At 40.5% G+C, this 15364-nt stretch overlaps 1 protein-coding gene across 5 annotated transcripts in view; it reads right to left on the bottom strand.

Annotated features, from left to right (window-relative positions):
* pde9a (phosphodiesterase 9A) overlaps positions 1-15364 on the bottom strand; it is a 50171-nt gene that overhangs the window by 9979 nt on the left and 24828 nt on the right. For 3 of the 5 annotated variants that reach the window (XR_005641062.1, XM_039818765.1, XM_039818762.1), the window contains exons 5-9: positions 14362-14416; positions 12788-12858; positions 5281-5365; positions 2933-2993; positions 2077-2151 (exon numbers count right to left, since the gene is read on the bottom strand). Coding sequence is in view for 4 of the 5 variants with exons in the window: in XM_039818765.1 (XP_039674699.1) it covers positions 2077-2151; positions 2933-2993; positions 5281-5365; positions 12788-12858; positions 14362-14416 (347 nt within the window). In the remaining variant the exon portion in view is untranslated. Of the gene's footprint in view, positions 1-2076; positions 2152-2295; positions 2371-2932; positions 2994-5280; positions 5366-12787; positions 12859-14361; positions 14417-14743; positions 14893-15364 lie in introns of those variants that run through there. The other 2 variants (XM_039818766.1, XM_039818764.1) reach the window with 2 other exon arrangements.

Genomic DNA, 15364 nt, shown 5'->3' with positions numbered 1-15364 from the left:
GAGATAAGTTGTTTTGTCTTCTTTAATCCTTTGACATTTAAATAAAACATTATTTATGAAAAATAGCAGTATAGAAAACAGTATTTATAATAAAAACTCTGAACCTTACACCATAAGGGCCAAACCCTGTTTGATGCTGTAGTTTAGTTTCTTTAGTTGATTATATAATAGATCTAAGTCGGATTTAGGTTTGGGATAGTCTGGATCAACGAATCGGTGCCACCGGATGTTCCGCCGGATGTCCCTCACCTTCAACTCTCTGTGTGTCGCCGTTCTTAAACTCCCTTCGCTACGGGAAACAAAAACCAGAACCTCCGAGCTAGCAAGCCACATGCTGAAAATGGCACGTTTTGAAGAAAATTAAGATTGTGCAACAAGGCAGGCCTGCTTGGTTCTTTCAGGGAATGATTGTAAAGATTTACAAAGAATATGTTTAGGGCATTTCCTCTCTAACTGGTTGGTTTTGGGACTGACTGGGTTTGGGTTTGTGTGGACAAAGTACACACGGAGATACACTGGTAAGAGCTAATGATGTTTAACCATGTATCAGCTAATTTAAATAGCTCACGTTACGGTATTGTATCAACAGTTAACTTCATTTAATGGGCGTTTTCTTTTGCGGGGTGCAAATGTTCCACCAAAGAGCCACCGTCGCCCAAGACAATTGTGATTGGTCTAAAGAAATGCAAACAACCCAGAGCGGTTCCTATCCCATAATGTATGTGTGGTGTGGACAGACCTTACCCCACAGGACTGACAATGCGAGACTAGGTTTAGGAAAAGCAAAAATATTAAGGCCATAATCCTAAATCCGGATGTCCACTTGATCTAATTCAATCACCATGTGACTGACAGCAGGTCATGCAGCACCTAACTAAATCGGTTGTGTTTCAGATATTCTCTGGTGTCCCAAAGAGATCACCAATAAATAACTGATTATAACGACTATCAAGACTGAACCTAATACAGGTAGTTTAGGAGATCACTTTGGTGACAGCTCCCATGACCAGCAGATGGTTGAGATAGTAGTTTAGCTTTTGAGTTGATGCTAAAATCACATATTGACTATCATTGCTTTCACACTATAATCAAACCGCACCAGAGTCTGGTCAGAAGCAGGCCGAGACCCACCTTTTTCAAATGGTCATGATTAACAGCCTAAACTCTGGTGCATTTCCATTTTGGTTCAGTTGAGTCTTGATATGGTAAGGAGCACAGACATCCGGAGGGAGCTTGGAGTAGAGCAGCTTTGCGCCCAAAGGAGACATTGGGTGCTTCAGGCGACTAAACAGGATGCCCCCCCGGGTGCTTTCCTTTGGTGGTTTCCCAACCACATTCAACTGGTAGAAGATCCCAGGGTTGGCTTGGGAATGGAGGAGCTAGAAGACGTTGCTGGGGAGAGGGAGGTATTGACTACCTAGCAGGCTAAAACTGTTGCCAGCGGGATCCGGCTCCGCATAAGCAGCAGAAAAGGGATGGATGGATGGATGGATGGATGGAACTCTGCTGATTTTACAGGTCTTGAGGCGTTTTACTGCATATGTGAAAAGAGTTGCTCCAGAAGGAGCTGTGTGGAGTGAGATAAATGTCCTCTAGCAATGTCACTTATGACAAACAAGTGAGCTAACCAGACCTCTCTAGTCCACTCCTCGGCCAGCAGTTCAAGGCTACATTAGCCGCTACTAGCATAATGCATCTGGATTTCCGACCCAACTGTCGTTGGCGGTGTTGCATTGTGGGCACTATTTTATGAGGTGCACCTGTGTTACATAAGTCAAAATGTCAGCCATTAGAAAAGTTGGTCTCTATCTCCAACTTTTGTTCTGTCAGTTTAGGCAAGGTAATGTCAGGCAGCTAACACTTTAAAACACTTTAAGAGTTTTTTACATCTTACTTTAAGCAAAAGCTTTTGGCCCTTAATGACATTATAATATTGAACAATTAGGAAATTATAAACAGAATATTAACTGATTGATAATTTACAACTTCCTCATCAGTTGATTCACCAGTAACAGTTATTAAACTGCCTTTGATTGAAAAACATAAACAGTGGATTAATCAGGGGATGAGTCTCACCTCATTAGGTTCCCACTGCCAAGCATCGAATGTAGGCAATCTAAGAGCTTCTACTGTCTCCTTAGAGAGATGGTACTACACACACACACACACACACACACACACACACACACACACACACACAGGGCAGCGGGACAGGAAGGGAGACGGGACACATGGAGAGAAGAGGAGAGAGGGGAATTGTAGGTGAGACGGGTTCAGCAAGCTGGTCAGTCTTACCTCGTTGTCCTCCCATAGCCAGACGTCGAAGGCAGGTTTTTGGAGGGCATCTATGGTCTGTTGTGACAGCATGTACTGCAGGCAACAGAGCTGGCAGTTAACCCTGTCTGCCTTCGCCTGGCTCAGGGTCACACCTTTACACACCACTATACACACCTACTGTAACGTTCAGTCATATAACCTAATATCATCCCCACTATTTGACTTTATTTGCAAAATTCTTGCTGGACTGTTTAGCTTTTAAATGTGCAACAAATAGCACTAGCAGCCACACTGAAGGAAGCACTAGCTGTCAACAGGTGACTGTTTCTAAAATACAATTTCTGCCTATGTGCACATAGGCATAACATTTTATGGATTCACTGGTGTCCGGAGTGGAGATGAGATGATGATTATCTCACAGTGACCTATTGTACTGCACTTTCCGGGAATAGACATCGACTAAACCTGATAAACATCGATAAAACTGGCCAATAACATTTTCACAAGTATCACATGGACCCACATGTTCTATCTTGTTCCTGGAACCACAATAGAGGCATTCTTAGAACACCTGCCATCAGCAGACTCACCTGGCTAACAGAAAGACACAGTGGACTGAACAGTGTTGGGTAGAGACTTTCTAGGAAAAGCTTACCTTTGGGTAGGAGGGCACGTCTCTGCGAGGAGTCAGCTTCTTATTGTCTTCCAGGAAGTTACTGAAAACAAATTTATTTTTTAAACGCTTGAATCTACAAAGAAATAACAATATAAATACTAATTCTACTACTTCTAAAACAATATATGAAGATCCTCAGTCAGTAAAACAACCTTGGTCTCCAATGCAACGTAGTTTTATCAGTGAACCTTTACCAGCATCACTTTCTCAATTATACTTCTACTACTACTAGGTCTAGTCTAGGTCTCTATTAGGTTTAAATGAATGTAGATATTAATTGATGCTACTGATACATTATTTTTTGATTAATCGATTTGCCAACACTCACTTGAGAAGATGGAACTAGAGAATGTTTGGTATGGAACCCCAAAGTGTTCAACATTAAATAAATAAACCATATATTTATATAAATAAATAATGATGAATGTAAAATAGTAGTGTAAAATACATAAATGAAACAATTATTTCAGAAATATTTAAGAAATTATAAACTCAACTCAATTTCATAATAACAGACTTTTAAATGGAATGACACTTTTATTTCATGCCAATTTTGATGACAGTGGTGTTGTCACAGCCCATTTACATTTCAGCCAATCACATGTCCCCTCCCTCTCTCAAGCAACAACTGCTACCAAATTTAGCCACAAGCTGCTGCTGCTGTATATAAACAGTACACAACTCACAACTCATTTGATTTATTTAGCTTATTAAAGCTAACTTGTTGTGGTTGTGGATGTTTTTGTTGCCTATTTATGTTGCTGTTTTCTGTTTTGTATATTTATTCTGTATTTGTCTGTTCCCTGTCTTGTAGATTTATCGTGTTTTGTGTATTCTGTGGACTGTGTTTTTTGTTGTGTATATTTCTGTTCCCTGTTTGAATTGTGTATTTCTGTTTGAATTTGTGTTCCTGTTTTATTTTGATAGTCCTGGTTTTCTGTCTTGAGATGTCCAGTTTTACTTCCTGTGTTTTCCCACCTTTGTTGATTACCCTGTCTCTCCTAATGTGTTTCTCCTGCCCCTCGTTACCTCATTACCCAGTGTATTTAGCCCTTGTGTTTCCCTTGTCTCTGGTCAGATCGTCTTGTATCCGAGACGATCAAACAGCTTTCACAACTGTTGACGCACGGAGCAGCCATGTTGGATTTTTAGCTCGGGGTACTCGCGGTTGCCCGAGTTCCGAGCTCGGAAATCTGAGGTCAGGGGACGTGTTTCCGACTTTGACCTTGGAAAATCCGAGTTCAGAGTAAAAATGGAACGCACTATAACCTTCTATATACTGTCTATGACTGTAACACTGGCTCTTGATTTTGATGCTGAGTAATAATCCAAGCTCACAAACTGGCCTATCTAGCTGGCAAGGTAGCATGTGCGGGCTTGCCTTGTTAACTTAAAAGCTAAAGCGGTTTCGTTACTGTGCCTTTGTACTGGATTTATTCAGGAAGCAGCCTCTAGAATTACTTTGGCATTGTTGTTGCTCTAGCTAACAGGAGCTAACTGGCTAACTGTGGTAGCAGTTGTTAAGCTTTCCAGCTCTAGCTTAAGAGCGAGGGGGAATGTGATTGGCAAAAGGTTGAGAGGGTGTTACTGTGAACAGTGACAGTATGAAATAAAATGTGTTACTATGAAAGGTCCCATTATCAAAAAAAGTGTCATAGGGAAAACAAATACAAATGTCTCTACTGAAATAAAAATTACGTCCAATAAAATTCAGTTATTGTGAAAATGAATGAGTAATATTTCACAATAATGAGTTCAGTTGTTGGTTCATTTATATATTTTACACAATTTTTTATTATGATTATTATTTAATATTGAACATTTTGGGGGTACATAGTTTAGAAGAACTCTTGCTATAATTTATTTAAATTGCTGCAATTGCTCTTGGGGGAACTGTTGGGTCTCTGTAAATTATAGAGTGTGGTCTAAACCTACTCTATCTGTAAAGTGTCTGGAGATTATGAGTGTTATCATTTGAGACTATAAATAAAATTGAATTTAAGTTAATTTTAATTTGATTATGAATATCAAAATAGCGGTTGATACATTTTCTGCACTTTTCAGCACTAATAACAATAACAACTACTATTCTTCCTATTACTGCACTAATGCTGACATAAAGCAATACCAGTTGCTCTGCATATCAGCATTTACAGTGAGCTAAGGTTAATAGTAAAGCACATCTCCAGACAGGACTATGCTATTCAACAGAAGGATGGGCTGTCCCATGACAGTTTCTAGCTAGACACTCCCCTCTGTGTTGATTAAAAAGACCAAGGAGATTCAGTGATTATTGAGCAGAGAATTGTTTCTGTTGTTGCCATCACCTGTTGTTTCTGGATGCCATCTCTTGGCGGAGCTTCTTGATGTCGTTGCGACATTTCTCAATCTCCACCACCTTCATCCCCTCCACTGTAGACAGACAGAGTCGTTTATTTAAACCCCACTAGTCCTATTAAAGTTCATATTTTTTAAACCCTTAACCTCTTGATACCATTTGTAGCTGCAAACATATACCATTACCCAGAGCATATTTGGGTCATAAAGCTAAATTAACAATTACATTATTTTATTTGTTTAATTGGCCTCTTTTGGTGACTTGGGATTTGGAGCAACATGGTCAGGTCTCTACTGTGGCTTCTTTTTTTGGCATTCAATGTTTCGTGCATTCGTTTTGTTGGTAAATAAAGCAATCAACAAAACCAAACCAGAACCACACTTTTCCTCCCATTCCTGCATACCCTCCTCTGCATAGAATATTTAAAAAAGGTTTTAACTAACCCAAGTCCCAGGTGATGATTGTGATTATGTGAGGCCTAAACTGTCCCCCAATCTATCCGAGCAGAGAAGATTAGCTAATTAGAGATCTAACAAAAACATTTTGCCATACAGGTATGCTGTCAGTCACATGTTGTTTTGCTGCACTTTGAGGGCTTGAAAATTGCAGTAACCCCAAAATCTACAGTAGGTGGGACTGGAGCATTAGTTCTGCAGGCCGGATGTTTAAGTCTATCAGTGCCCCCGCAGATATATGATGGCAAGTTTATGCTAAAACCATACTGATAGGCCCATGCAGTTCATTTAAATGAGTTGACAGACTGAGTGAAAGCAGAATGAGGTTGGAGAGAGAAAGACGGGGGTTGGTGGTGTAGGAGGTGGATCCTGAGAGAGGGGAAAACAGATCCAGCAGCTGTACATTGTGAAAGCAGCAAAGCCCACTCACTGAGCCTGCAGCAGTCTCTATGAAGTCCACCAGCATTAATATTAACAGCTGTCTGTCATCTGGTTGTATCTCACCTCAGCAGACTGCAGCTGATATCACAACTCTTTGGACTCTCACATATCTTTATCTGACTCTGCGTCCTCCTCTGTCTGCCTCCTTCAATAATCCACCTCTGTTTTGCTGAATCAGAAAAGGGCGCCTACGACAACACTCCAGCTGCCATTGGCATAGGTGACCATGGCGACCAAAGTCATGAGAGGATGGAGATCTGTGTGGGCGCCATGCTGTTTCCATAGCGACCAGGTATCCAGGCAATTGGCATGCTTGTGTGAAGTGGCTGTGCGTCAGATCTGAAGCTACTACTACACAAAACCAGTCAGGGAGAGTGGGCACTGAAAGTGGGTTCACAAAACTCGGACAATGTATGCTGGAAGGGGTCTCAAGTCAGAATTTTGGAAGATCCAAGTTTAAGCCAAAAGTGGGAATTTGAATTGAATTAAATTGGCTACAACCCCAGGAAGTAGAATTTGATGTGAATTTAATTTGCTGGAAATATATCTTTTATTAATAATATATTCTAATAATATTCTTTTTTATAATCAGACTTGTGTGATAACATAACCAGACGTTACACATCTAAGTTGATTAAATATAATATAATATAAATCCAATGTTGCCATAAATTAGAGCAGTCCTTTTAGTGTTTTGCAACACTGCTCACAATGGCTGTATTAAAGGATAGCTTCAGATTTACGTCTATCTATCTAATTTAAGAAACGGCACGAGACTCAGTTGTCTATGACAAAATTATGAACTGCTCCGTGACGCCGTGTAAATCTAACTAAATCAGTATTTCTAGGAAGTGAAAATGCCTGTGACAAGGACGATCTCCTGTTGTGTGCTACATGTGTAAAAGGAAAGCTCTGGACAATGTCGGGACCTAGTTCCTCTAGAACGAGTCGGGAGTTTGAATGTGAAAACAGCTATTAAAAAAAGAAACTTTTAAACATTGAACCCATCCTAAGTATTTTGAGCAGTGGACTGCTATACAGTACATACAGCATCCTGGGGGGGTTCAGTGTCTTGCTCAGGGACACTTTGACATGTGGTCAGAGGAGCCTGGGATTGAACCACTAATCTTGTGGGTGAGAGGCGACCACTCTACCTCCGATGCACAGTCATCCCCATGTACCCCCCATAGTGTTATGTCTCTTTAATTTGCAATGAACACAGTGAATACCCACATGATAAACCACATCAGTCCGGATTAGGGGTGTCACAATACCAGATATTTAGTAGCCAATACCAATATCAGGGTAATTCCACAATTCTTGATACCCAATTCAATACCACGGTCAAAAACAAAGCAAGAAATCCCATGTATACTCTTTTATACAATGCATTTCAGGATAAGGATAACACTTAGTGGGGGTTAGGGACACTCTTTTTCAATTTCAAAATTGATTTGGTGTGGAGTGGAGGGGTTTCAATTAATACATTTTATTTGAGGGCAGGGGGGGAAGGAGAGCATGATTTACATGTAATCTGGAGAAAATGTCAGTCTTCTGGACCCACAGTCCATTACAACAAAGCCTGGCATTACCACACAGCTAGCATACGGTAATGTCTTCCATGAGTTCCCCTGGAACTCCCAAATGTTAAGTGAAGTCTGTTTCTCTCTGGCCTCATTTTTTCACATAGAACCTGGCTGGTTAAAGTTAACTTACGTTATGCAGAGGTCTGCTGGAACAAACTAACGTTAGCTAATGTCAGCTATCGTAGCTAACAATGGGCTCTATGTGAAAACAACTGCAGAGAGAAACAGATTTATTTGAGGTTTGGGACTTCCAGGTGAACTCGTAAAAGCAGTTGCCGTAGATGCAGGGTAAAGCTAACGTTACTGCGGTCAAAGAGGCCGCAGGTCAAGCCTTCAGTGTGCACCATGGTGTGTTCGGAGATGAGTCTCTATTCACTGTTCTTCTGTGTTGGTAGCCGATCAGCTTCAGCATTTAACGGCAGACTAGCAGTGTGTTTCAATTCAGATACTTTTGTGAGTACACTTTGACTAGTTCGGAATCAGATGTAACAAGACATAACACCATTGGTGTTTCCTGTGTGACCTCATTGTGTGTAGGTGTGTAGTATGGTGTGCAAGAAGCACCTACACACTTGCGCGTTGATGTTTCTACATGTGTGTGGCTGTGTGTACTGTAGTGCATCATGCATCGCCCATGACCCTTATTTCCCAAGCATTCACAAACACGTTATTGTGTTACAGCCCAACTATAGCTAGCAGCCTTGTTTGCAGACATCTCCTTCTGTTACTGACTACATGTGTTTCGCAACGTGCTGTGACCGCAATTTCATAATAGCCCCCTAGGCGCTGACCCTTTCAGTCACCATGACAACATGACCTGAGTTTGCTTTGATCACCATGGTGATTTCCCCAAATCTATATAGCTTTAATCTAAAGTAATGGTGAACTGATCAACAAGTGTAGGCTTAGCACAGAATTGAGTTGACTAAAATGCTGTTCAATTTGTACCTTTGAACTGAATTTGTATTAGGTAGAATACAGGAAAAAGGGGCTGTTTTACTTAATTATTAGGTTGATGACAAGCATTTGAAATGCTGAAAAAGACATACATGTGTTCATTCTAATCATGAGACAGACAGAATACTTTGGAGCGGCCAAAGGATCTATTTGCTCAGTGGACGTTAGTAGTATATAAATGGAGGACAGTGGGCAATGAGTTTGATAACAAGTGTCTACTCACAACATCTCTTTAATAGAAAGAGGTCAGATGGTCATTTGTACCCAGGCACCCATTTCACCGACCCAGCCTGTTCTACAGAAGGACAGGAGTCATGTTGACTGAGCGTGTTTCCCATGTGCTTTATGTTAACAGAGTTCCACCACGTTCATATAGCAGCAAACAAATATTTGCTCTGTAAAGATAGGAGTAATGGTGTCCCTCATCTGCGTACACACCATGGTGCCTGCTGACGTTTTGACGCAGCATAGAGCATCTTTGACCGTGGTAGCTTTCTTTACCCTACATCTACAGCTACTGCTTTCACAAATTCACCTGCAACTTACAAACCACAAGTAAGTCTGTTTCTCTCTGCAGTTATTTTTCACTTAGAGCCTAACATTACAACGTTAGCGTTGGTTCCAGCAGACCTCTACATAGCATTAAGTTAAAAGTTAACTTCAACCCAGTTCAACCAAAAAAAAAAAAAACAAGGACAGAGAGAAACAGACCTCACTTAACATTTTGGAGTTTCAGGTTAAGTCATGGAAGACATTACCGTATTTGTTATAGTGGGCTGTGGGTCCAGAAGACTGATGTTCTCCCCAGGTGACATAAAGGAGTGTATGTTAAGGTTAATGGGATTCATGCTGGGTATCGAGGATTGCGGAATTACACTGGTATTGGTATTGACTACTAAATTTCTGGTATTGTGACATCACTAATCCGGACTGATGTTGTTTATCATGTGGGTATTCATTGTGTTTATTGCGAATTAAAGAGAGACAAGACTATAGCCGTTTTAACATACAAACTCCGGATTTTGCCCGAGGAATTAGGTCCCGACATTGACAGGTGTTTCCCTTTCACACATGCAGCTCACAACAGGAGATTGTGTCAGAGGTGTTCTCACTTCCTGGAAAAACTGATTTAGACAAAGGATGGCACTGGGTAGAGCGTGCAGCAGACAGGATGTCATGGAGACGTTTATAATTTGGTCATAAACAACCAAATCTCTCCTTGAATGTGTCTGATGATTTCAGCGTCGGCCGTTACTGACAGAAGTTCCCACATCTCGGATTTGAGCGAGCAGCACGTAATGTCTAGACAGCCAAGACAAAGATGCCAACTTCCTTTGACTGTTGAAGCCTCATATTTACTTCAGTTGAACATGAGAATTTGTTTTGCACAGAACAAGGACTTTATGGATTTGTCCCCATTTTTTTTTTTTTAGTGCACTTGCAAAATAATGTATCACTTGGCATGTGATAGACATAATTCTGAAGCTATCCTTTAATATTTGTGTTTACAGCCATTGTGGGCAGTGTTGCAAAACACTAAAAGGACTGCTCTAATTTTTGACAATATTGGATTTTTATTAGATGTATTGGCTGTGATGAAGTTTGGAATCTGCAGGATGTCTGGGTTATGTTATCCACAAAACACACCATATTACAAAGTATTTTATATTGATATTTTGATACTGTGATAGAGGATATTGATGCAATACACTCCTATATGTAAATGTGAAGCTGAAATGAAGCTGCCTTCAAGTGCGGTCAGAAATATCGAGATCTATAAATGATCTGACAGTAAACAATAATTGGGAAATATAAAGTCTACTTGTGCTACACTGGGTGGTTAAATAACACAACAGCAAGTCACACAAATGGGCCACTTAAGTGACCGGATTTTCTGGTCTGAACGTGACCTTACAGTACTATATAGTGTACTACTTTTATTGCCATATTATTTGAGTGTCTGAGAAGTCTGAGTGTGTAAATGTATCCACCATATCAGAACACAAAAAAGTAGTGTCCATGGAATGTGCACTACTTTCTGATATCAATCCCACAAAGCAATGTGCTGCATTTTATAGATGTGAAAATGTGAACATGTAATAAGTCCAAAGTGTGTGTACAGATGTGTACAAAGTTATTTTGCTCTGCGGTACAAAACAGCAGAGCAAAAGCATCAAAGCAGTTTTCCAGTTCAGCATTGGTGCAAACATGGAGCAAGTCCGATGTCTGGCAGCTGATTTTTGTTGTTTGTGAAAAACACTGACTCGATGCACAACTAGCATTTCAACTTGACCTTCATCTTTAATCACAGCCTTTCTAGGAAGGATGTAATGATTGCAAAACAAATGTTCCTGTGAGTAATTGCTATAGCAGCTTGCCTGTACTGAGACCTATATTATAAAAAACATGAAGGTAGGACAGCGCTGCAAGCCTGGCTATCACCAAAGCTTTATTGATTGTATTTTATAGCTGTCTTTTATGTTGATACAATTGAGACATCTAAACCCAGTGCCAAGATGCCAGCGGACACACTTCCTCCTCCTAGTTAATGAAACACAAAAATCCTAGAAACTGATTATGTTCAGCTGAAGATGAAAGGACATCGGTGCCTGACCCCAGGGTCAATGTTATAAGTTAAAGTATAAGACGGCACATTCCTTTCTGCTTTAAACAGGTTCAAATGTGGTCAATGTTCAGTGGATATCAATAACAGCACAAGATCAACACAAGATCAACAGCCTTTGGAGGTAGGTTAGCAGACCACATCATGTATGTGGCTTCAACTTATCTAATCACAGCCTCATAAACTGTGGAGGAACACAAGAAAGCATGCACTGAAGGCATGCAGTTATCTCTATACGAATGTACATTAATCAAATTAGTCTAAACACGAGTGTACAGCGCTTATGTATAATGTTAAGTAATGTTATGGTTCGTGCACGCATTTGTTTGAGACTATTTCATTCAGTGCGTTTACATGCACAGCATTAATGTATGGTCTTACCCCGGTTAAGTGAATAACCGGGTTATGCCAGTTCTCCCCGTATAAATGAGTGGGGAAGAATGGGAAGAATGACAGGAGTAACTCTACCTCCGGTACAGTAGGTGGCGCTCTGCCAACGTACAACTGGTCAGAATAAGGCATTTACTGCCTAAAGGCATGCTGGGTGGAATTAGCAAGCTAGCTAACTAACATGAACATTATCGCAGTGGGCTGGCCCTCCACTTCTTTGCCATGACACAGTGTTGACAGCCCCAGAGATGGACAATCTGTTTAGCCATCTCCTGGCGTCCACCACTCTCTCGGCGGGGAGTGCAGCAGGCTCTGTGCTGCCGGTACTGATCGGGCAAAGCTGTCTTGTATCATAGCAATGGTTTGTAGGCCTACATATTTGACCCTTATTGGGGCGGCAGCACGTCTCGCAGACGATCTAAGCCCGGGCAGCCTGTTCACGAAGCTCTACGGACGATCAGCCTGCTTGCATACTGGAATGGAATATTTTACAGGTTCTACCTTGGACATAACAATTATATCAGAGAACTTTTGAAAGACTTGACTGAAAATGAAAAAGTTTAACATTTTATTTTCTTCCTCAGGACCGGAAAGTGATAATTCAAACCCATCCATTAATCTTTAAAAGCCCCTTTAAAAAATGATATTTAAAGGTCCCATGGCATGACAATTTCACTTTATGAGGTTTTTTAACATTAATATGCGTTCCCCCAGCCTGCCTATGGTCCCCCCCAGTGGCTAGAAATGGTGATAGGTGTAAACCGAGCCCTGGGTATCCTGCTCTGCCTTTGAGAAAATGAAAGCTCAGATGGGTCGATCTGGAATCTTCTCCTTATGAGGTCATAAGGAGCAAGGTTACCTACCCTTTCTCTGCTTTGCCCACCCAGAGAATTTGGCCCCCCCATGAGAGAGAGAGATCATGGCTTGCAAACATGCGAAGCATGGCAGTTGGTCAAGGCCAAGAATGTGTCCCTTGTTTGTTAGCATAGCAGTGGATGACAGAGGTGTGTGAATATGACAGCGGGGTGGTGGGAACAGACTTACACTCTACTCTCTTCTCCAACATGGCAAGACGGTTGGTGACCTCGGTCTTCAGCTCGTTGATCTTGAACGCCCTGCAGACACACATGCGCAAATGGGAGAGACAGAGAAGAAGAAATGAGTTGAGAAAGAGTAGGGGTCTGTAACAGAGACTTTGTCTCTGTGACAACAATAAACCGTTGTGTATATTTACACTTTTCTGCTGCAGGTGGATAATTACAACTGCATTTAATAAAGTATTAACTGCTTTATAGAATACTTCCATCCATCCCTGCACGGTAGCGTTTGCATGTTAACCTGTATATTCAACATATCTGCAAAACCTACAAACCAAACATACTGTAATATACAACAGAACTGCAGTGGTTAGCAGATGAATTCATTATAGTCTATCAGCTGAAAGTCAACAACTAACCGTTTTAGGTCATTTATGAAATAGAAGTTAAAGTATTTGTAGGTTCCAGGATCTCCAATCTATATCTCAAACTCAATTCATTCTGTTGTTGTTTTTATTGTTGTTCACATACAATACGAAATTGAAAAAGAAAGAATCAGTTGATTAGTCATTAATAGGGATGTAACGATGCATAGTGAATCGGTTAAAAATCTATATAAATGTATGAAGTATGTATGTATTTTTTTTTTTTTTAAGAATTAAAAATGTAATTGTTAAACGGCCTAGGGCGTAATCTACCTTTGATTTCACTTGTTTGACTTCAGATGTCAATACGTCTTCTTAGTTTATATATTTGAAGAGATTTTTTTCTATGTATTAATGTGGGATTTGCTTAAAAATCTTTTATTATTAATTCTGTATTTAATTTTTTGTTATTTAGGATAAAATACAATCTCAGTGTTACTTTTGATAAGAGGACACATCTGTTGTTTTGCACAGTTTATAGAAATTAGGGAATATTATATAATAACAATCTGTGGCTGCACTGTATTTGACACACGATTAGCAACAGCAGTCTAATGTCCCGCTGCATCGTTCCCTTTGCACCAGTGGACTCCTGTGTCCTGTCCTGTGCACATCTGCCCCTACAGTATGCACAGTCTCACTCTGAGATACACCCAGTAAAAGTCCCCGTACACGATGCATGATTGGAGAAAAACAAACATGACAGGAGAGCTGAAGCAGAGAAGGAGCAGTGAAATGAAGACTGGAGTCAGTGGAGTAGATTAGTGAGAAGTGAAACAACAAAGCCAGAGGCAGATCAGAATGAAAGGACAGCAGCACCACCAAAAAAGAGTTGCATAAATGAAAAAGGTACATTATCATCAAGCTACAAAACATGGTTGTTTTAGGTCTGTCTTAGGTTTTGGAGATGCAAGGTTTTCACTCATAATAATTAATTAGCAATCTGATTAAAAGACCAATACATCCAAAAAAGAGTATTAGAAGCTAGACATTTACAGTAATGAATATATGCATTTGTATATATATATATATATATATATATATATACAAAACTGAGAAAATATGCAGATGTAATATCTTCACAATAGTTGCTGCAGTATAACGAGTTAACAGAGACAATCTGCTACCGTGTGAACATGTTCAGCCAGCTGCTTACCTTGAAAACTGCTCTGCTACTTGCGTCAGTACATTCTGAAAGAGTTCCTCTTTATCTGAGGAGAGAGCAAGCATAGAGCTGTGTTACATATACACACACCCACCCACCAGCACACGCACACGCACACACACACGCATGCACGCACACACAGAGTCTAGGGTTAACAGCTTGAATCCACTGAGGCAGAATATTTAATTATAAATACAACAACAGCTAGAAGAATTGTGCATCAACAGTCCTGTTAAACACACACACACACACACACACACAAATTCCTACAGAGATTATGTAAGTCAATCAGAGAGCTTCAGATTGCCAAAGCAACAGATGGCAGAGCCAGAAGAGTGAGAAGAGAAAAGATGCCCCTTCCCTCTGGTCTCACCATCAGTGACCAACAGAACCGGCTGACAGCTTGATGTGTTAACAAGCCACTTCTGATTCATCTTCCTACACACTGGCCCTGTTCACACCTAGCATTCCCATGCGTCGGGGGTTCTTCGATCACAAGTGGACAGCTCTAAGTACGTCAGTTCACACCTACCATTAGAATGCGTCTCGACAGAACACTTGTGATTGGATCTCACATCCCCGCTCTTTGTGATAACAGACTGTGCACACAAACAAAGCCCTGCCATTGGCTTAAAACTGTACTGTTGTGGGCAAAGTTCAACACCACGGGCCAATAAACTAACAGCTATGAGAACTTGTAAAAAAATATATATATATTGACAGCAAGAAGTTTGTACATTGTGTCACTCACATTCCACGTTTCACGCGAGGATCACAGGTCAATGCTGGCTGTTCAAAAATTCCTCTCTGTGATTAATTAAGTCGGTTCAGCTAGAGTGACTAAGCAGACTGGATCGCCACTCTCAAACAACAAATATAACATGCTAAATTATTTCAGTTAACAAGCTTGTTTGAAATTGTCCCAAAAATAACACGTTTAATGAGTACTGGTTCAAAATTAGGATGTTCTAACATTATCTGAGGTGGGTTTGAG

This window comes from Perca fluviatilis, chromosome 12 (genome assembly GCF_010015445.1).
Source record: "Perca fluviatilis chromosome 12, GENO_Pfluv_1.0, whole genome shotgun sequence".
NCBI classification, from domain to species: Eukaryota; Metazoa; Chordata; class Actinopteri; order Perciformes; family Percidae; genus Perca; species Perca fluviatilis.
This window is presented reverse-complemented; position numbering and strand designations above follow the sequence as displayed.